We start from the raw sequence: 23064 nt of genomic DNA, 5'->3' as shown, positions 1-23064 counted from the left end.
TATGGAATGAGCTGCCAGAGGAAGTGGTGGAGGCTGGTACAATTGCAACATTTAAGAGGCATTTGGATGGGTATATGAATAGGAAGGGTTTAGAGGGATATGGGTCAAGTGCTGGCAGGTGGGACTAGATTGGGTTGGGATATCTGGTCGGCATGGATGGGTTGGACTGAAGGGCCTGTTTCCATGCTGTACATCTCTATGACTCTATGACTCTATCTGCTTCCCAGGCCTAAACTGCATTGAGTCCCATTTCTCAACTGAGCAGTGTGCTTCCCAGTCTACATGGGCTCCTGGGAAAGAAATAGAAACATACTGCATGGAAACAGGCCCTTTGGTCCAACTCATGCATGCCAGCCAGATATCCTGGATAAGTCCAGTCCCATTTGCCAGGATATGGCCCATACCCCTTTAAACCTTTTGTATTCATATACACATTCAAATACCTTCTAAATGTTATAATTGTGTCAGCCTCCACCATTTCCTCTGGCATCTCATTCCATACATGCATCACCCTCTGTATGAAAACATTACCCCTCAGGTCCCTTTTAAATCTTACCCCTCTCATCTTAAATCTATGCCCTCTAGTTTCCGACTCCCCCACCCCAGAGAAAAGATTTGTGTATTTACCCTAACCATGCTCCCTGTGAATTAAAACCTCTATAAGGTCAACCCTCAGCCTCCAGTGCTCCAAAAGGAAATCCCTCCAGCCAACCCAGCCTCTCCTTATAGCTCAATTCCTCCAACCCTTTTAAGCTTCAAGTCGCCCTTTGTCTCCGTCACCACCAGTTCAGGATGGGCCCTGAATGCTGACCCCAGGCAGCAATGCCCCCCGTCCCATGAAGGCAATAAAGAATCTCCAACGTGGTGTCTCTGGTCATGCAGCACCCTTCAGCACTGCCTTGGAGGGTGAGCCCAGGGTACTGTGCTGAAATGGACTTGAACCAGTAGCCTCCTGGCTCTGCCAGCCATTTCTATAACCCGTGTGTTGCGAAGGTTGTTGGGTACTCCGCGCTGTGGCTGTTCATTCTACAGTGTGCATTTCTATCCTTCACGCCCTGCTGTTCATGTTTGTCCAGGAAGTTACAGAGTACTATGCAGCAAACGTGCAATCAACCCGCAGATGGCAGAAACCTCCCATTGTAGAGGCACTGAAGGTAATTTTGAAGTGATTTTTTTTTCTCCTTATGATTGTCATTATGATCCCTGTGGAGACCCGTAACAGGCAAGTTATGTCACAATTGTGGGGATTATAAAGAATTATGTTTAGTTACTGTATGGTGAAAGTTATTTACGCCTGGGAACAAAGCCATTTCTAAGCCTCGGTTGTGTAGATCCAGTCTCCTGGAATGATGGTGGGGTGGGAGCAGGTGGGGGGGGGGGTGGGGTGGGGTGGGGTGACCAGTTGCCCCGAACTGAAAGCTTGGTTCTCCTGCTGGGAGAAGCTAGATTATCCTGCTGGGAGAGTCCCTTCTGAGATGTAATCATGATTCTTCTCAACTGGGACATAGAGTCTTCTGTTCTGGTCAAAGCAAGCTGTTGGTCTGTTGTAAAGTCAGCAGAGTAAGCATTGTACTCATTCCCAATACAAGGGTTCTCCCGGGCACTTTGCTGCAATCACAGGATTTATACAATTCAAAACAGGGCTCTCGGTTGTGTGGTAGAACAAGTCTGCAGGTTAGGTGAATTGGCCATGTCAAAGTGCCCGTACTGTTAGGTGAAGGTGCAAATGTAGGGGAATGGGTCTGGGTTGGTTGCTCTTCGGAGGGTCGGTGTGGACTTGTTGGGCCGAAGGGCCTGTTTCCACACTGTAAGTAATCTAACCTAACCTAATCTAATCTAAGGGTTCAGGAAGATAATCCTATGAAGTTTGTATTACACATAGATGGGGTGGTTAAGATGGCATTTAGCATGCTAGCTTTCATTGCTCAGACCTTTTGAGTATTGGAGTTGGAACATTCATATTGAGGTTGTACAGGACATTGGTGAGGCCTCTTCTGGAGTATTGTGCCCAGTTCTGGTCACCCTGCTCTAGGAAGGATATTATTAAGCTGGAGAGGGTTCAGAAAAGGTTTACCAGGGTGTTGCCTGGAATGGAGGGTTGGAGATACAAGGAGAGGCTGAATGCTTGGCACTTTTTTCACTGGAGTGAAGGAGGTTGAGGGGTGACCTTATAGAGGCTTATAAAATCATGAGGGATGTAGATAAGGTGAATAGCGGGTCTCTTTACCCTAGGGTGGGAGATTTTAAGACTAGCCGGCATATTTTTAAGGTGAGAGGATAAAGATTTCAAAAAGACACAAGGGGTAATTTTTTTTCCACAGAGAGCAGTTCATGTGTGGACTGGACTTCCAGAGAAAGTGGTGGATGCAGGTGCAGTTACAACGTTTAAAAGGCATTTAGATTTAAAAAAAAACACAAGTAAGAAATGTTTAGAGGGATTTGAACCAAATGTAAGCAAATGGTACTAATTTATTTTGAGATTGTGGTTGGTATGGACTGGTTAGACTGAAGGGCCTGTTTCCCTGCAGTATGACTCTATGACATGTCTTTGATATGCTTTCTTGGAATTGATGCACTTAAGAAACTGTTTCACACAAATTTCTGACCTGTCTTTAAAAAACAATTCACAGGACCGACCCACATGTGTCTCTATTTTAATAAAGAAATCCCAAACTGTAATATGTATAAAATACACCTTTCATCATATCTCCAAAGTCTCAGCAAGATGTTGTCACATATATGCTGTAAATCACCCCTTTACTTTAAAGATGTGAATGTGTTGTGGATGGGGTGAGGTTGGCATCAATGCCAGTCTCAAAAAAGTTCCCACTTAGATACAAAACAAATGTGTATTTCATTTCCGTTAGTAAGAATGCAGAGGAAGCCATTTTGAGATCAGGTTACAGACTTCCCTATAAACACTTGGCTGTCACCAACATACAGCAGATGCATTTTTTTCTTGCTGTCATCTGAGAGGTAGAGAGCAAGAGATGGAATCAGACAGGCCCACATATCATGCAGAAAAATGTTAACGTTATCATTCAGTGTGAGTGGGAGCTTGGACACAGATTAAAGACAGCATTCAGTAGGAATGAAAGGAGAATGGAAGATTTGCCTAGCTCAGTGCTAACAGAAGGAATCTACAGTGTAAGCCTCACAGTGGGTGGTAGTCCTGGGATTAGAGGCTACCTAACTGGGAAAACTGAGGAGAAAGTAACAGATTAGAAGCTGGGAGCAATTGTGAACTGTTTGTTATCGTAACTAATTCCATGGAGAGTGATACCGAAAAAGAAACAAGTATTTCTACAGTTTAATTGCCTACAAAAAGAAAATAGTGTTTAGTCGATTGTGTTTCGTTGGCCATTTCTTGCAGTAAAAGACTTAAAACGTGAAGCCTTGATGTGTTTTTATTCCCGGTCTTAACTGGAGGTTTGAATTTCTCTTTAGAAATGATCGATCTTGAAAGAGATCAGAATAGAGTTAAATGCAGCAGGGAAGAAACGAAAGGGCAAAGATTTCACTTCTGAAAGATTTCAGTTTTTCTTTTCTTATTGGGACGAACTTTCTTTTGAAGCCTTTAACTGGGTGTGGGTACGGATGTTACAGTCTTGCAGTTTTCTGTTGGCAGAACGCAGTACTCGGTGACAGGTCACAGCAGGAGTACTGGGCAGCTTCAGATTTCCAATTGACAGCTTAAGAACCACCTTCCAAAACAGAGGAACCATGGGAATAGATCAACTCTGAGATCTCTGGCATGGTGCAAAATGTCATTCTCACAAGATGGCTCATCATGGTTTCTGTTTAAAAACCCCCTTGTGCAGCACCACAACATTCCTGGGTATTGCCTGGACTCGCAGAATTGTACAGCATGGGATCCATTTGGCCCATCAAGTCCGTACTGCAATGCAATGGACAGCAAGTTTAAAACAAAAACAGAATTTGCTGGAAAAGCTCGGCAGGTCTGGCAGCATCTGTGGAGGGCAATCAGAGTTAAATGTGGATCTTCGGTATCTCTGCCTTTACGATCTCTCTTCAAAAAAACCAAGGACAAAATAACCTTTTTAAAGTGACAACATCATCACACACTATACCATAGTCTGCTCAGCCTTTCCTTATAAGATAGCTCAACCCTCGCCCTGGCAATCAGTTGAGTAAATCTCCTCTGAACTGCTGCTCCTACAATTAAAGCCAGACTTGGTACACAGATTTCCTTAAAAATGCCCTTCTAGCATAGCTGGCTCCTCTCAGCACTCAGTGGTAATTCCCAACTTCCTTTTAATCCAGTGGGAATTCTCCATCCTGCTGTAATGCCCCCATTCTGTTGTGAATTCACGTTGAGCACCCCTCCAGGAGATTGCTAACACTCAGTGTTGAATCTGGTTAATGGTTTCCTCTTCACCTGTGCCCTTTGCTCTTTGACACCAATGCCAGCGACTTTGGGAAAGTCCGATGAGTGAATCCTAGAGGTGCAAGCAATGAACTGGCGGGGTGTTACAGTTCACTCAGGGAGCCAGGGTTGCTGTGTGATACATTGTAAGCTGGAGCGTTGAACAGTGAAGGTAGGGGCCCCCATATCCCTTCCATCACTTAGCTGACCAGGAATCTCTCCCACACTGTCTCCCTTTCTCTCCCTCCATCTGTCAGATGGATTTGCAGGTTGAGACTCAACCTGTTTGGTCACATGGTGAAGACACCTTCCTTGGTCAGTGTCACACCATCATTCCCAGCATTGAGGGGGTCCTTCCCCACCCCCCCCATTCCCGAGGGCCCTGAACAATCTGACTGTGGGTATTCACACTTTACCACAGGGGGAGGCAAGTGGCAGTCGAAGAGGTGTGTGGCACGTTTGGATTTTTGCGCACTCCGTCCAGTGTTTGTGGTTGGACCTCCAGAAGGTGTACAATATGGCACCTTTGCGAACACCCTTCTGCTGTTTGGAAGGTCTAGGGTAAGGTAGTGCCGCAACGAGATGGGACGTTGTATTTTTTGAGGGAGGACGTTCTTGAACCTTGAACTGACCTTATCCGTCAAGGCTGGGGGATTGGATTCGAACCCAGAGGTGCAAGGCTCAAAGGCAAGGACACTACCCACTGCACCACGAGATGTTCCTTTCAACTGTGCACAAAACTTCAAATAGAACGATACCCAGGGATGAAAAGCATCTGTCCCTTGGCGAGACTGGAGTTGTACTTGTTCAGAGTAGAGAAAAGGAAGAGAGAACTTGACAGAGGTGTATGAATCCTGAACGGTTACGACAGAGGAAATGAGGTTCTGATGGCAGAGGGGGCAGTAAACAGGGGAGATGGATGGAAGGTGATTGGCACAGCAAGAAATGGAGACAAAGTTAGGCAAACAAACTGCTTGACACAACAGGTCGCAATCTGAAAAACCTCTGCCTGAACACAGCATCACTCTCAAGAGATTGAAAAAGTGGAGAGGCGGGACTGATTGATTATTTCACCAGATATTCATGATCGGTTGAATGTGTGACATTGTTCAATGATGTTATGCAGGATTGGATGAGGTGAATTTTTTTTTTGGCTCTTTGTGTGTTTTTTTTTCCTGGCAGCACAAGGCGAAAGCTGCAGGTCTCTGGAACCTCTTCCTGCCAGCAGTCAGCGGCCTGACTCAGTTGGATTATGCTTTCATTGCTGAAGAAACTGGAAGATGCTTCTTTGCTCCTGACGTTTTCAACTGCCAGGCTCCAGGTAGGTCGCCAACTCAAGCATCACCCATTATCGTTGCTGAATGGATTGGCACCTTCTGCTTACGAACCGTGAGGTTTAAGTGAGAAGGGAAGTTGACAGAAAAAAAACTCCTGATATTTTATAACAAAATCAGCAAGTTCTGGGACATCTCACCAGGTCGGGCGCTGCCTGTGGAGAGGGCAAGGGAATTAACGTTTCGAATCCCGGTATGACTGGTTTTTGGAACCGATCAGTTCTCTTCGGCTGAACCTGATCTCCACTTACCTGAAGACCACCCTCATCAGAGACTCCACGGCCATCCCTGAGCATCATTGTTCATTCCTTTCCACAATCACAGACCTTCCCGACTAAGCTCCAGCCTTCCATGTTCTGTGATGACCATCTTTCTCTTGTATTCAATGTTCTCTTCTTCTTTTAACACTGTCTTTCCCACTTCATTTTTTCCTTTTTTTCCCTTTTTATTTCCCTTGTATTTTCTTCTTTCTTTCTTTCACTGTCTTCCTCCCTGTCTCCTTCCTTCCTTCCTATCTCTTTCTTTCCATCTTTCTCTCTGTCTTTCTTTCTCTCTTTCGATCCTTCTCTCTTTCTCGCTTTCCATCTTTTCTTTCCTTCTTTCTCTCTTCTTTGTTTCTTTCTCTGTTTTTCTCTCTCTCGCTTTTTTTCTCACTTTTTCTCTTCCTTGTTTTTTTTCTCTCCCCAACCCCTTGCCTGTGAACTCCACCCACCCTCACAAATCACGATCTCGGGTTTGATCTCAACAAGTGAATTCTGGCCAGTCCACATGGCTCCAACCTTCTGCCAAGGAACAATGTCAACACCTCTGCATTGATATTTTCACTTTTTATTTTAATTTTTGTTTAACAGTGAAGGGGAGGGCAGGGATGAAATCAAAATAGAGTTGGAGGGGGATATAATACACACTCCACTCCCTGCGGTGCCCACCTCTCCCTGAACGACTCCAGGGTGTTGGTGGACACCGCGTGCTCCTTCTCCAAGGACACCCGGGCTCTAACGTAACCGCGGAAGAGGGGCAGGCAGTCGGCCCTAACGACCCCCTCCACGGCCCGCTGCCTGGACCTGTTGATGGCCAGTTTGGCCAGGCCCAGGAGCAGACCCACGAGGAGCTCCTCAGACCTGCCCTCCCTCCTCCGTACCGGGTGCCCGAAGATCAGGAGCGTGGTATTTTCACTTTTTAATCCTCTCCTCGCCAAGTTCTCCATGTTAGGGACAGGAATGGTCCATTGAGCCTGTGATTTTTGAGAACAAAAAGCATTCATGGGATATTGACAGCGCTCGCTGAGCCTGTGTTAATTGACAGTGAGATATTTTAATTGAATTCAAATTTCATCCTCTGCCAATGGTGGTGTTTGAACCCACATCCCCGGAATATGACTCTGAAGGTTTTTGTTTATTTTTCAAGTGACATTACCACAATGCCACTGCCTCCCTTTAGACTGAATTCCGTAGAAATCTGGAATAAAAAGCTAATCCAATGGCAAGCATAAAAACCCATCTTGTTCGTCATGTCCTTTAAGAAACGCAATCTGCCTAACCCCCACTTACAAGTGACTCCAGACCCACAGCAACTCTCAGCTGCCATCTGGGCAGTTAGGGACAGGTAGTACACGCTGGCTGGGCAGAACACATGAATGAATCAAAATATAACTATTCCTTCAGTGTGTTTAAATGATTCTTTTAAAGTGTCTGTAAAAATTCAAATTCTCAGCTTAAAGCAGAGCTTTCGTATTGCGTCCCTCGGGAGCTGTACTGAATACTGTACCTTCTGTGGTTTACTCTGCTGTTGCATTAATATCTTTCTCTTCCCCTCCTGGAACTTCTCGACACATTTCCCCTTTAAAACTCACTTCTCTGGCCATCTGCTCTGACACCTTCTTCTGTGGTTCGATGTCAAACTTTGTTTGATGAACACTTGAAAGTAATTTGCTGTGCAAACGGTGCTATACAAATGCGGTGCTTGATGCTGTTCTTTGGCATATGGCTAACCAGAAAGTATTGTCTACAGTGACTGATCTGGTGTTCTGGGAGGGATCTGATTGAGGGGCTCAGACTGCGGTTAGACTGGGAAAAACATTTCCTCTAAGTAGAGGGGTCAGTAACCAGTGGGTATAGCTTTAAGGTAAAGAGCAGGAGATTTAGGGGGGATTTGAAAAACATCTTTCACCCTTAAAGTTGTGGAACCTATTGGCCAGAAAGAGACAGGAGCAGCGGTTGACCATGGGGTGAGGGCTTTGTGGTCCAGACTAACTCTATCCTTCACTGACTCCAAACCTCAAGCACCCAGGGCAAGGGACCACTGGGTATGTGAGAGGCAGCAGTCTGGCTGATTGTATATCCCATTCCTCAATGACCAAATCCTCCTAATAACCAACATCTGTTCCAATGACCAACACACCCACCTCCCCAATGACCAACACACCCACCTCCCCAATGACCAACATGCACACCCCCAATGACCAACACACCCACCTCCCCAATGATCAACACACCCACTTCCCCAATGATCAATATGCACACCCTGAATGACCAACACACCCAACTCCCCAATGATCAACATGCACACCCCCAATGACCAACACACCCAACTCCCCAATGATCAACATGCACACCCCCAATGACTAACACATCCACCTCCCCAATGACCAACACACCCAACTCCCCAATGATCAACACATCCGCCTCCCCAATGACCAACACATCCGCCTCCCCAATGACCAACACACCCACCTCCCCAATGACCAACACATCCGCCTCCCCAATGACCAACACATCCACCTCCCCAATGACCAACATGCACACCCCCAATGACCAACACACCCACCTCCCCAATGACCAACATGCACATCCCCAATGACCAACACACCCACCTCCCCAATGATCAACACATCCACTTCCCCAATGATCAACATGCTCACCCCCAATGACCAACACATCCACCTCCCCAATGACCAACACACCCACCTCCCCAATGACCAACATGCTCACCCCCAATGACCAACACACCCACCTCCCCAATGACCAACACACCCACCTCCCCAATGATCAACATGCACACCCCCAACACATCTGCCTCCCCAATGACCAACACATCTGCCTCCCCGATGACCAACACACCCACCTCCCCAATGATCAACATGCACACCCCCAACACATCTGCCTCCCCAATGACCAACACATCTGCCTCCCCGATGACCAACACACCCACCTCCCCAATGATCAACATGCACACCCCCAACACATCTGCCTCCCCAATGACCAACACATCCGCCTCCCCAATGACCAACACACCCACTTCCCCAATGATCAACATGATCACCCCTAATGACCAACACCCCCACCTCCCCAATGACCAACACACCCACTTCCCCAATGACCAACACACCCACCTCCCCAATGACCATCATGCACACTCCCAAATGACCAACACACCCACTTCCCCAATGACCAACACGCCCACTTCCCCAATGACCAACACACCCACCTCACTAATGACCAACATGCACACCCTCAAATGACCAACACACCCACCTCCCGCAATTGCCGCTGCTGCTGCCACTTCTGCCCCTAAAGACGTCACTCACCTGGACATGATGACTCCATCACCTATGTCACTTCCACCACCAGTGATGTCACTCACCAGAAACCAGTCTGCAATGTTGCTGCCGTCACATGTGATGTCACTTCCTACCCCATGGACACTGCTGTAGACCCCTCTTCCGCCCCCTTTGTGAGCATCACTTCTGTTGGTGACATCACTCCTGATCCTATAATCACGCCCATTCAAGTGACTGTCTCTGCCCCCACACCCAGCTGCAACCCCACACCAGGTCCTGGCTCCCAGCCCCTGCTGTATGTTCACCAATCCCTCAGACCTCCCCCTCACTGAGATGAATGTTAGTCCTCAGCACAGGCCTTTATCCTGCGATGCTCTCAAATTAATGACTTCAACACGCGTCGTGACCTTGAGCATTTCTGTGCCGCCTCCGCCTCCAGGCCCACTTTATCAACCAAGACTCCCGCCCACCCACAGAGGACCCCTTCTCCTGCCTCCAACACATCCCATCCACCTGGACACCCTGTGCTGGCCTGTTACCCACCCTTGACCTCTTCATTTCTAACTGCTGCCATGACATTGACCACCTCAACCTGTCCACCCACTCCAATCTCCCACCCTCACAACACGGAGTCCTCTACTCCCTCTGCTCCAACTACAACTTCACCATCAAACCCGCAGAAGGTGGGCAGAGGGAGGGGGGGGGCATGCAGAAGTCATGTATGGCACCAACCTCTCCACCACTGAAGACAGGCGCCAACTCACAGATGCCTCCTCTTACTGTCCCCTCGACTATGACCTCACCTCCATCACCAAACCATCATCTGCCAGACTGTACACAATCTCATCACCTCTGGGGATCTCCCATCCATAGCCTCCAACCTCATTGTCCGTGATCCCCCCACTGCCCAATTCTACCTCCTTCCGAAGATTCACAAACCTGACTTCCCCGGTTGACCCATTGCCTCAGCCTGCACCTGTCCCACCAAACTCATCTCTGCCTGCCTTGACACTGTCCTGTCCCCCTTAGTCCAGGAACTCCCCACCTACGTTCGTGACACCACCCACGCCCTTCACCTCCTCCAAGATTTTCATTTCCCCGCCCCCAAAGCCTCATCTTCACCATGGATATCCAGTCCCTGTATACTTCCATCCGCCATGACGAAGATCTCCAAGCCCTCAGTTTCTTCCTGTAATGCGGTCCCAACCAGTCCCTTTCCACTGACACCCTCATCCACCTGGCTGAACTGGTCCTCACCCTCAACAAAATCTCCTTCCAATCCTTCCACTTCCTCCAAACCAAAGGGGTAGCCCTGGGCACCCACATGGGCCCCAGCTATACCTGCCTCTTTGTCGGATACATGGAACAGTCCATCTTCTGCAACTTTGAGAAATAAGAAAGGGATGATCACCTTATTAGGATTGTATTATAGACCCCCTAATAGCCAGAGGGAAATTGAGAAACAAACTTGTAAGGAGATCTCAGCCATCTGTAAGAATGATAGGGTAGTTATGGTAGGGGATTTTAACTTTCCAAATATCGACTGGGACTGCCATAGTGTTAAGGGTTTAGATGGAGAGGAATTTCTTAAATGCGTCCAAGACAATTTTCTGATTCAGTATGTGGATGTACCTGCTAGCGAAGGTGCAAAACCTGACCTACTCTTGGGAAATAAGTCAGGGCAGGTGACTGAGGTGTCAGTGGGGGAGCACTTTGGGGCCAGCGACCATAATTCCATTAGATTTAAAATAGTGATGGAGAAGGATAGAGCAGATCTAAAAGTTGAAGTTCTAAATTGGAGAAAGGCCAATTTTGACGGTATTAGGCAAGAACTTTTGAAAGCTGATTGGATTACCTGTTCACAGGTAAAGGGACGGCTGGAAAAGGGAAGCCTTCAGAAATGAGATAACGAGAATCCAGAGAAAGTATATTCCTGTCAGGGTGAAAGGGAAGGTTGGTAGGTGTAGGGAATGCAGGATGACTAAAGAAATTGAGGGTTTGGTTAAGAAAAAGAAGGAAGCATATGTCAGGTACAGACAGAATAGATCGAGTGAATCCTTAGAAGAGTATAAAGGAAGTAGGAGTATACTTAAGAGGGAAATCAGGAGGGCAAAAAGGGGACATGAAATAGCTTTGGCAAATAGAATGAAGGAGAATCCAAAGGCTTTTTACAAATACATAAAGGTCAAAAGGGTAACTAGGGAGAGAATAGGGCCCCTCAAAGATCAGCAAGGCGGCCTTTGTGTGGAGCAACAGAAAATGGGTGAGATAACAAATGAATATTTTGCATCAGTATTTACTGTGGAAAAGGATAAGGAAGATATAAACTGTAGGGAAATAGATGGTGACATCTTGCAAAATGTCCAGATTACAGAGGAGGAAGAGCTGGATGTCTTGAAACGGTTAAAGGTGGATAAATCCCCAGGACCTGATCAAGTGTGGGAAGCTAGAGAAGTGATTGCTGGGCCTCTTGCTGAGATATTTGTATCATCGATAGTCACAGGTGAGGTGCCAGAAGACTGGAGGTTGGCTAACGTAGTGCCACTGTTTAAGAAGGGAGGTAAAGACAAGCCAGGGAACTATAGACCAGTGAGCCTGACCTCGGCTGTGGGCAAGTTGTTGGAGGGAATCATGAGGGACAGGATGTACATGTATTTGGAAAGGCAAGGACTGATTAGGGATAGTCAACATGGCTTTGTGCATGGGAAATCATGTCTCACAAACTTGATTGAGTTTTTTGATGAAGTAACAAAGGAGATTGATGAGGGCAGAGCAGTAAATGTGATCTATATGGACTTCAGTAAGGCGTTCGACAAGGTTCCCATGGGACACTGATTAGCAAGGTTAGATCTCATGGAATACAGGGAGAACTAGCCATTTGGATACAGAACTGGCTCAAAGGTAGAAGACAGAGGGTGGTGGTGGAGGATTGTTTTTCAGTGTGGAGGCCTGTGACCAGTGGAGTGCCACAAGGATCGGTGCTGGGCCCTCTACTTTTTGTCATTTACATAAATGATTTGGATGCGAGCATAAGAGGTATAGTTAGTAAGTTTGCAGATGACACCAAAATTGGAGGTGTAGTGGACAGTGAAGAGGATTACCTCAGATTACAACAGGATCGTGACCGGATGGGCCAGTGGGCTGAGAAGTGGCAGATGGAGTTTAATTCAGATAAATGTGAGGTGCTGCATTTTGGGAAAGCAAATCTTAGCAGGACTTATACATTTAATGGTAAGGTCCTAGGGAGTGTTGCTGAACAAAGAGACTTTGGAGTACAGGTTCATAGCTCCTTGAAAGTGGAGTCGTGGGTAGATTGGATAGTGAAGAAGGCGTTTGGTATACTTTCCTTTATTGGTCAGAGTATTGAGTACAGGAGTTGGGAGGTCATGTTGCGGCTGTACAGGACATTGGTTAGGCCACTTTTGGAATATTGCATGCAACTCTGGTCTCCTTCCTATGGGAAAGATGTTGTGAAACTTGAAAGGGTTCAGAAAAAATTAACAAGAATGGAGGATTTGAGCTGTAGGAAGAGGCTGAACAGGCTGGGGCTGTTTTCCCTGGAGCGTCGGAGGCTGAGGGGTGACCTTATAGAGGTTTACAAAATTATGAGGGGCATGGATAGGATAACTAGACAAAGTCTTTTCCCTGTGGTCGGGGAGTCCAGAACTAGAGAGCGAAGGTTTAGGGTGAGAGGGGAATGATATAAAAGAGACCTAAGGGGCAACGTTTTCACGCAGAGGGTGGTACGTGTATGGAATGAGCTGCCAGAGGAAGTGGTAGAGGCTGGTACAATTGCAATATTTAAGAGGCATTTGAATGGGTATATGAATAGGAAGGGTTTGGAAGGACATTGGCCGGGTGCTGGCAGGTGGGACTAGATTGGGTTGGGATATCTGGTCGGCATGGACAGGTTGGACCGAAGGGTCTGTTTCCATGCTGTACATCTCTATGACTCTGCACTGGCACCATCTCACACCTTTTCCTCTGCTACATCAATTATTGTATTGACACCCACTCGTGCTCCCACGCGAAGGTTGAACAGTTCATCGCCTGACCTGCTGCACTTTTCCAGCAACACATTTTCAGCTCTGATCTCCAGCATCTGCAGTCCTCACTTTCTTCTCAGTTCATCAACTTTACCAACATCTTCCACCCCGACCTCACCTGGACCATTTCGGATACCTTCCTCTGCTTCCTGTCCATCTCCATCAATGGTGACCGACTGACTACAGACATCTACTACAAACCCACTGACTCCCACAGGTACATGGACTACACCTCCTCCCACCCTACCTCCTGTAAAAAGGTGATCCCTTATTCCCAATTCCTCCGCCTATGCCGCATTTGTTTCCAGGAGGACCAGTTCCATTGTAGACAACTCCAGATGACCTCCTTCTTCCAAGACCGCAATTTCCCCTCCCACATGCTCGACAATGCCCTCATATCTCCTCCACTTCCTGCACCTCTGCCGTCAAACCCCTCCCTTTCCAATGCAACAAGGACAGAACACCCCCCAGCCCTCATCTTCCTCCCACCAACCTCCATATACATCACAATATCCTCTGCCGTTTCTGTCACCTCCAAATGAACCCCACCACCAGAGATATATTTCCCTCCCCACCACTATCTGCATTCCGTAAAGACCATTCCTTCTGAGACTCCCTTGTCAGATCCTGCCCCCCACCAGCCCACACCCCACACCCCTCTCCTGGCACCTTCCCTTGCCACCACAAGAAGTGCAAAACCTGCACCCACACCTGCCTCCTCACCTCCATCGAAGGCCCCAAAGGATCCTTCCACATCCGACAGAAATTTACCTGTACCTCCACAAGCATCATCAACTGTATCTGTTGCACCCGATGAGGTCTCCTCTACATTGTGGAGACAGGACACCAACTTGCGGATCATTTCAGAGAACATCTCTGGGACACCTTCACCAACCAACTGCACCGCCCCTTGGCTGAACACTTCAACTCCCCCTTCCACTCCGCCAAGGACATACAGGTGCTGGGCTGCCTCTTTCGCCACTCCCTTACCAACCGATTCCAGGAGGAACAACATCTCATCTTCTGCCTTGGGACCCTCCAACCCCACTGCATCAATGTGGACTTCACCAGTTTCCTTGTTTCCCCTTCCCTACCTTACCCCAGTCCCAAGCCTCCAACCCAGCACCGCTCTCTTGACCTGTCCATCACCTTTCCCCCCTATCTGCTCCACCCTCCTCTCCGACCTATCACCTTCTCCCCCACCTTCTCCTACCTAATGCATCCTCAGCTACCTTCCCCCCAGCCCCATAGCCCCATCCCGTTTCCATTTATCTCTTAGTGCCCCAGCCCACAAGCCTCATTCCTGATGAAGGACTTATGTCTGAAACATCGATTCTCCTGCTCCTCAGATGCTGCCTGACCTGCTGTGCTTTTCCAGCACCACACTTTCGACCCCCACCTCCCCAATGACCAACATGCACACACCAAAATGACCAACATGCACACCCTGAAATGACCAAGTCCTCCCTAATGACCAACTACCCTTCCCCCCCCCCTTCAGTTCATGTCCAGCTCAGCGCTGCAGGGAACAGTTTCCTCCTCTCTGTGCCCACCCAAAGCCCACCCCACTCTCGGTGACTGATCCATGAGGGTGATGTGTAAATGGCTCATTTCAACACAGCATCATAACAGAAGCAGCAGAGTAGAACGGCAGACTTTCCATCTGATGACATTCCCACCTTGTTTCCTAGACACAGGGAACATGGAGGTGCTACACTTGTACGGAACAGAAGAGCAGAAGAAGAGATGGCTGGAACCTCTGCTTAATGGAGAAATCCATTCGTGTTTTTGCATGACAGGTATCTCCATCTGCCTGGGTTAATCCATTTAGTCGTTTAGGATTCTAGTTGATGTTCTCGCTGGAGCTGGGCTGTGGAAGTAACACACCCCTTTATTCCCCCCCACTTCCCAAAGACAACGGCAGGCTCCATTTGACTGATCCGGCCTACAACTGCCGAGGTTTCAAACTCTGAAATTCCTTCCTGAAACCTCTCCACTGATCCCATGACACTCCATAAAACATCCCTATCTTGGGCTGAGCTCTTGGCCATTGGTCATAAGGTTTTGTTAATTGGCTCAGTGTCACATTTCCATTTTGGGGTCACTCCTGTGAAGCATATCAGAACATTTTACAACGGAAAGGGCACTATTTAAATGCAACAGGCTGTTTGCTGTTGGTCACAAAGCTGATCATAGAATTCCTATAGTGTGGAAGCAGGCCATTCGGCCCATCGAGTCCACACCAGCCCTCCGAAGAGCAGCCCAGCCAGACTCACCCCCTACCCTATTCCCGTGACCCTCCATCTCCCATGGCCAGTCTACCCTAACCTGCACATCTTTGGACTGTGGGAGGAAACCAGAGCACCCGGAGGAAACTCACGCAGACACAAGGAGAATGTGCAAACTCCACACAGTCACCGGAATCAAACTCAGGTCCCTGGTGCTGTGAGGTTGCAGTGTTAGCCACTGAGCCACCGTGCCTCCCCAAATGGATCGTGGATGGAATCCTTGCAGTTTGAAATAGGCCATTTGGCCCACCAAGTCCACAGCGACCCTCCGAAAACTATCCATTCAGACCTATGTCCCTATTTTATTGCTCTACATTACCCCTGACTAATACATTTAGTCTACACATTCCTGAACACTATGGGGCAAGTTAGTATGGCCAATCCACCCTGACCGGCACATCTTTGGACTGTGTGAGGAAACCCACCCAGACACAGGGAGAATGTGCAAACTCCACACAGACAGTCACTCGAGGTGGGAATCAAACCCGGGTCCCTGGCGCTGTGAGGCAACAGTGCTAACCCCTGAGCCATTGTACCCACCCCTGGATCTGCTGAGCTGATGGGGTGACTTCCCAGGCAACTGGTGTCAATTTGAGTGTTGACATTGAGAGATGGCAGCCACGGTCGGATGGCCCCAGTGTTTTGGACAGTCCCACAGGCCTGAACCATGGACCGTGAGATCTCCACCGGGGTAAGGCACGATGCAGGTTCTAAACCTACCCCAGCCAGTGACATGCACATTTTCCAGTTGGGATGGCAGTGGTTTCACATTTTGTTCCATCTCAATGACGGACGAGGAATCTCTCGCTGTCTGCCATTGGCATGTGTTTGAAGGGCTTGGGGGCAGCTTGGTGCTTACTCTGTTTCACCACATCACGGGCCATGGCCACCACATCATGAAGTGGGGCCTGAACCCACAGCTTCTGACTCTGAGGCAGAAACACTACCTTCTGAGCTCCCCAGCCTTTCTGTGTGTCTGATTGGCAGAGGCTCATGCTTGATGGCTGTGACACCGCCCCTCCCCAACACACCAACCCCCTTGGGGTTTATTAATGGCTGCTGTTAATTCGGAAATGGTGACCTTTTCATCTCTGACAATGATGTTTTTTTCTTCACTCGGTCCAACTCTCAGAGCCGGATGTGGCTTCCAGTGATGCCACCAATGTTGAATGTACCATTCACCGGGACGGAGAGAGCTATGTCATTGTTGGCAAGAAGTGGTGGGCCAGTGGTGAGTAAAGGGTGACCCAGAGCCCAGGTTTGGAAATTACGCACTTTTCCCCGGCTGGGGGGGACCAATACTCTGAGCATTCTGCTTGACTCAAAACTACAGGTCGTTCTGCCATAACGTGCGTTTTGTCAGCATGAATTGGCTATAACACCATTTACGAATTGTGGGTGTTGTTTGGATAACACACAGTTTCTTCTGAATGGGTATAACAATTTTCTGTTAGTAAGCTTTGTATAGCATGATTTTCTAGACCGTGAGGTCACGGAGGAACATAACTGTCATGTTATAGCAGAAGGACTTGTAAGTGGGGAAGTATGAGTGATGACAAGGAGATAAAGGGTCTTCAGTGTGAGTTAGACAAATTGAGTGAGTCGGCAATCATGTACCAGATGTGTATAACACTGATAAATGTGGAGTTATTCACTTTTATAGGAAAAATAGTGAATGGTGATAGGTGAGGAAATGTTAATGAGCAAAGGGAGCTGGGTAGTCTTATACAGTGGTCATTGAAAGCAAGCAGTTAGGAAAGCAAATGGTTTGTTGGCCTTCATTGCAACAGGGTTTGAGTATAGGAGCAAGGAAGTCTTCCTGCCACTGTACAAGGCCTTGGTGAAACCAGAGCTAGAGTATTGGGTACAGCTTTGGTCTCCTTACCCAAGAAAGGTACACTTCCCAGAGACTGAGTGCAATGAAGGTTCACCTGACCGATTCCTGGGGTGGCAGGTTTGTCACATGAGGAGAGACTGGGTCAACTGGGCCTGAATTCATTGCAGACCAGAAGAATGGGTGAGGATCTCATTGAAATGTCTAACATTATGGCAGGGCCGGATGGTCTGAATACTGGGATGAAGGTTCCCCTGGTAGGGAGATCCAGGACAAGAAGATCATGGTCTCAGGATATAGGGATAGGCCATGCATACTGAGCTGAGGAGATCTTAATTCACTCAGAGCATGGAATTCTCTACCACTGGAAGTCATTGAATGTCACAGAGTCATAGAGATGTACAGCATGGAAAACCCTTCAGACAAACCCGTCCACGCCGACCAGATATCCCAACCCAATCTAGTCCCACCTGCCAGCACCCGGCCCATATCCTTCCAAACCCTTCCTATTCATATACCCATCCAAATGCCTCTTGAATGTTGCAATTGTACCAGCCTCCACCACTTCCTCTGGCAGCTCGTTCCATACACATACCACCCTCTGTGTGAAAAAGTTGCCCCTTAGGTCTCTTTTATATCTTTCCCCTCTCACCCTAAACCTATGCCCTCTAGTTCAGGACACCCCCCACACCAGGGAAAAGACTTTGTCTATTTATCCTATCCATGTCCCTCATAGTTTTATCAACCTCTATAAGGTCACCCCTCAGCCTCTGACGCTCCAGGGAAAACAGCCCCAGCCTGTTCAGCCTCTCCCTATAGCTCAAATCCTCCAACCCTGGCAACATCCTTGTAAATCTTTTCTGAACCCTTTCAAGTTTCACAACATTTTTCCGATAGGAAGGAGACCAGAATTGCACGCAATATTCCAACAGTGGCCTAACCAATGTCCTGTACAGCCGCAACATGACCTCCCAACTCCTGTACTCCATACTCTGACCAATAAAGGAAAGCATACCAAACACCTTCTTCACTATCCTATCTACCTGCGACTCCATTTTCAAAGAGCTATGAACCTGCACTCCAAGGTCTCTTTGTTCAGCAACACTCCATCGGACCTTACCATTAAGTGTATAAGTCCTGCTAAGGTTTGCTTTCCCAAAATGCAGCCACCTCGCATTTATCTGAATTAAACTCCATCTGCCACTTCTCAGCCCATTGGCCCATCTGGTCCAGACCCTGTTGTAATCTGAGGTAATCCTCTTCACTGCCCACTACACCTCCCATTTTGGTGTCATCTGCAAACTTACTAACTGTACCTCTGATGCTCGCATCCAAATAATTCATGTAAATGACAAAAAGTAGATGGCCCAGCAGCGATCCTTGTGGCACTTCACTGGTCACAAGCCTCCAGTCTGAAAAACAACCCTCCATCACCACCCCATGTATTGAAGGAATAAATAGACTTCTAGAGGCTAAAGGTGTGTGGACTGAATGGGTGTTGGCGTGGAGATAGAGGATCAGTTGTGATTACATTGAATTGTGGCATGGCTCGATGGGCTGAGTGGCCTTCCTCCTGCTCCTGTTTGCTATGTTTCTGTGTCAAAGCTGGAGGTTGAGCCAGCAGGTTATTTCACAGCCATTACACCACCAGTTGGCAGTCTTGGCTCGGCTGCTCGGAATACCAGCCTTTTATTAAAAGAGAGGCAGGAAGCTGGAAGAACACAGCAAGCCCAGCAGCATCAGGTGGTGCAGAGGTCGACGTTTCAGGTGTAACTCTTCTTCAGGACTCGGGGTGGGTGTGGGGGGAACTGCAGATAAAGGGGATGTGGGGCCAGGGTAGTGAGGTAGGGAGAGGTGAAGATAGGCCGAGGATACAACCAGGGTTGGTCAATGGGAGGAATGGATCCAGTTGGTGGCTGGGAGGAGTGGAAGGGAAGGGTGAGGGGCTGGGAAGGGTGTCAGGGATGGGGCGAGAGGTTATTTGAAATTGGAGAACTCAGTGTTGAGTCCTCTGGGTTGTAGGCTGCCCAGGCAGAGGATGAGATGTTGTTCCTCCAATTTGTGGTTTGGGTCGTTGGAGCAATGGAGGAGGCCAAGGTTGGTCATATCGGAAAGGGAGTGGTTGGGTGAATTGAAATGGGAGGTGACTGAGAGGTCTGGTCGGCCCCTGAGGAGCTGGCTGTGATGCTCAGGGAGCCGTTCCCTCCCTGAGTTTACGTTCGGTCTCCCCCATGTAGAGAAGACCACATCGGGAACACCTGATACAGTAAACAAAGTTGGAGGAGAGTCGAGAGTGTGGTGCTGGAAAAGCACAGCACATCAGGCAGCATCCGAGGAGCAGGGGAATCGACGTTTCAGACAAAAGCCCTTTATTCAGACAAAAGTTGCCTGACCTGCTGTGCTTTTCCAGCTCTACACTCTCAACTCTAATGTCCAGACCTCACTTTCTCCTAGGTTGGAGGAGAGGCAGATGAACCTCTGTCTCACCTGGAAGGACTATTTGGGGCCCTGGATCGAGGTGAGGGGGCTGGTGTACCGGTAGGTTTTGCATCTTTTCCAGTTGCAGGGGAAGGTACCTGTCGGTTTGGGGGGGGGGTTGGTGGGGAGAGTGTGGCACAAACCAAGGACTGTCAAAGGGAATGGTCCTTGTGGAAGGCAGAGAGGGGTGGGAAGGGGAAGATGTTCTTTGATGGTGGGGTCTAGTTGGCATCTTGGTAAAGCAGTGCTGCCACTCTTGGTAGAACAGGCTGATTACTTGTGGAAGTCTTTGTTGAAACCAGTTAGCTTCAGTGACATGGCGTTTCCCAGAAACCCAGCAGGTCAAAGGTGGCTGTGTGACACAATGCCTATAAGGAATGATAACACCTGGAAAGAGTTGGCAGAGTCTGATAGGCTGAATGGTCTCTGCATGACTTTGATTAAAGGCCCAATAAACATTTACTTCAAAGTGCTGGATTAACCACAAATGTTGGGGAGGGAATCAAAAGATTGTGTTTCTTTGCAAACTTTTATGTTTTACGAGCTGTAGGGCAAGTTTAAATGAAACAGTAACTGTGCACATCAAAGACAAATAATAATTTATGGCCATTTCGTCTTATCAGCGCCTTATTGTCTGATACTGGATTTAAAAGATATTTCTGTTCTGGTGGTTTCTTTCCATTTCTCATTTCACTGTGTCACCTTATTTGTTGCACTGTGGTTTATAGAGATCAAAAACTTAATAATGCACTTGTCTTAAATGAATGCACTGCCTGGGAAAGTAGTGGAGGTGCATTCCATAGGAGAGAGCTGGATATGTATTTGAAAGTGATGAATTCGGAGAGCCGTGGCGATAGGGCTGGAGAATGGGACTCACTGGGTAACTCTTTCGGCACCCAGTGCAGTCACGATGGGCTGAAAGGCCTCCTCCTGGACTGTAAAATTCAATGATTTTATAAGGATCAAGGTTACAAAGGCTAACAGGCCACTAATGCCCGGAGCTCCAAGTTGTTTCAGAAAAAAATACAAAGGTTTCTTCTTAGGAAAATTGCAGACTGATGTTATGATGGAGGTGAGCAAGGAATGCAGTTGGCTTGGCCATTGGGTGCGATGTCATATGTAGCTGTAAGGGATTCAGACCAGCCAATCCCAAAAATAGGATGTATCAACAAGAGCTCAGAGTCTGAGGAGAAATTAGATTCCCTACAGTGTGGAAACAGGCCCTTCAGCCCTAATAGTCCACACCGACCCTCCGAAGAGTAACCCACCCAGACCTATTCCCCCTGACTAATGCACCTTACTCTGTGGGCAATTTAGGATGACCAATTCACCTAACCTGCACATCTTTGGATTGTGGGAGGAAACCCACGCAGACACGGGGAGAATGTGCAAACTCCATGCAGACAGACACCCAATGCTGGGATCGAACCCAGGTCCCTGGTGCTGTGAGGCAGCAGTGCTAACCACTCAGCCACCATGCCTCCTTATTAAGGAGCTGTCTTCTTCAGACTGAAGATTGAAGAGATTGAGGGAAGACCTCAGGGACGAGTTCCTTGAGATTTCTGCTCAAGGAAGGACACTAACACACAAAGTAAATGGGATTGACACACTCTATGCCAACTGCCTGGTCATCCATTGGTATTAAGGATTCATCCTAATGGTCACAAGTTATATATTTTGTTTTTGTCTCATTAACTAATGCATCATTTCGAAAGTGCTGTTTCTTAACAAACTTAATAAACTACCTGAAAACTTGTTACATTTGGTAACTATGGTCACAAACACCTTCAAACCTGCCAGTATTGACGGTGTAAGGATTGGATTGTACAACATTAACAGCTCAGAGTTGTCGGATGAGCTTACCATCAAACGTCTTCAATTTTAAACTTCACTTCACCAACTCCTCCCACCCAAAGACTTACCACAATTAAGGAGCTAAATCTTTATTGTTTTGATCAGGAAAATAATCCAACAGGAATTGTGGTTCTGATTGTCCATCTAAAATCTGTTAGAACTGGATGACGCAAATCCATCCACCTACTGCCCAGACCATTTGCATGGCAATTTACCTCATCTTCCAGGACAGCACTTTGAGACTCTACAAGAGTCTCTCTGGGCCTGGAGGCCACATCCCATACTTTCTTTTTGCTTGATTTGTGGATAGCTCCAGCTACTTGGACCCATCTTATGGAGTTTTGGAGTTTAATTTAGATAAATGCGAGGTGCTGCATTTTGGGAAAGCGAATCTTAGCAGGACTTATACACTTAATGGTAAGGTCCTCAGGAGTGAACAAAGAGACCTTGGAGTGCAGGTTCATAGCTCCTTGAAAGTGGAATCGCAAGTAGATAGGATAGTGAAGAAGGCATTTGGCATGCTTTCCTTTATAGGTCAGAGTCTTGAGTACAGGAGTTGGGAGGTCATGTTGCGGCTGTACAGGACATTGGTTAGGCCACCGTTGGAATATTGCGTGCAATTCTGGTCTCCTTCCTATCGGAAAAATGTTGTGAAACTTGAAAGGGTTCAGAAAAGATTTACAAGGATGTTGCCAGGGTTGGAGGATTTGAGCTACAGGGAGAGGCTGAACAGGCTGGGGCTGTTTTCCCTGGAGCGTCGGAGGCTGAGGGGTGACCTTATAGAGGTTGACAAAACTATGAGGGACATGGATAGGGTAAATAGGCAAAGTCTTTTCCCTGGTGTGGGGGGAGTCCAGAACTAGAGGGCATAGGGTTAGGGTGGGAGGGGAAAGATATAAAAGAGACCTAAGGGGCAACGTTTTCACGCAGAGGGTGGTACAGGTATGGAACGAGCTGCCAGAGGAAGTGGTGGAGGCTGGTACAATTGCAACATTTAAGAGGCATTTGGATGGGTATATGAATAGGAAGGGTTTGGAGGGATATGGTGCTGGCAGGTGGGACTAGATTGGGTTGGAATATCTGGTCAGCGTGGACAGGTTGGACCAAAGGGTCTGTTTCCATGCTGTACATCTCTATGACTCTATGATTATGACTCTAGTCAAGGGGATGCTTGAATTGCCATGACAATTTGCCATGGCAACCAATATAGGTGTGCACTGTCACTTCCATTCACTCATGGGTATCCCTGGTTGGGCCAGCATTTAAAGCTGAGTTGGATCTTGA

General features: G+C 47.7%; 1 protein-coding gene across 2 annotated transcripts in view; it reads left to right on the top strand.

The window, feature by feature from the left end:
* acad11 (acyl-CoA dehydrogenase family, member 11) overlaps positions 1 to 23064 on the top strand; it is a 244274-nt gene that overhangs the window by 136267 nt on the left and 84943 nt on the right. For both annotated transcript variants that reach the window (XM_072560417.1, XM_072560416.1), the window contains 4 exons: positions 1077 to 1154; positions 5570 to 5708; positions 15018 to 15125; positions 16747 to 16845. In XM_072560417.1, coding sequence (XP_072416518.1) covers positions 1077 to 1154; positions 5570 to 5708; positions 15018 to 15125; positions 16747 to 16845 — 424 coding nt within the window. The remainder of the gene's footprint in view (positions 1 to 1076; positions 1155 to 5569; positions 5709 to 15017; positions 15126 to 16746; positions 16846 to 23064) is intronic.

This window comes from Chiloscyllium punctatum, chromosome 41 (genome assembly GCF_047496795.1).
Source record: "Chiloscyllium punctatum isolate Juve2018m chromosome 41, sChiPun1.3, whole genome shotgun sequence".
Classification (NCBI taxonomy): Eukaryota; Metazoa; Chordata; class Chondrichthyes; order Orectolobiformes; family Hemiscylliidae; genus Chiloscyllium; species Chiloscyllium punctatum.
This window is presented reverse-complemented; position numbering and strand designations above follow the sequence as displayed.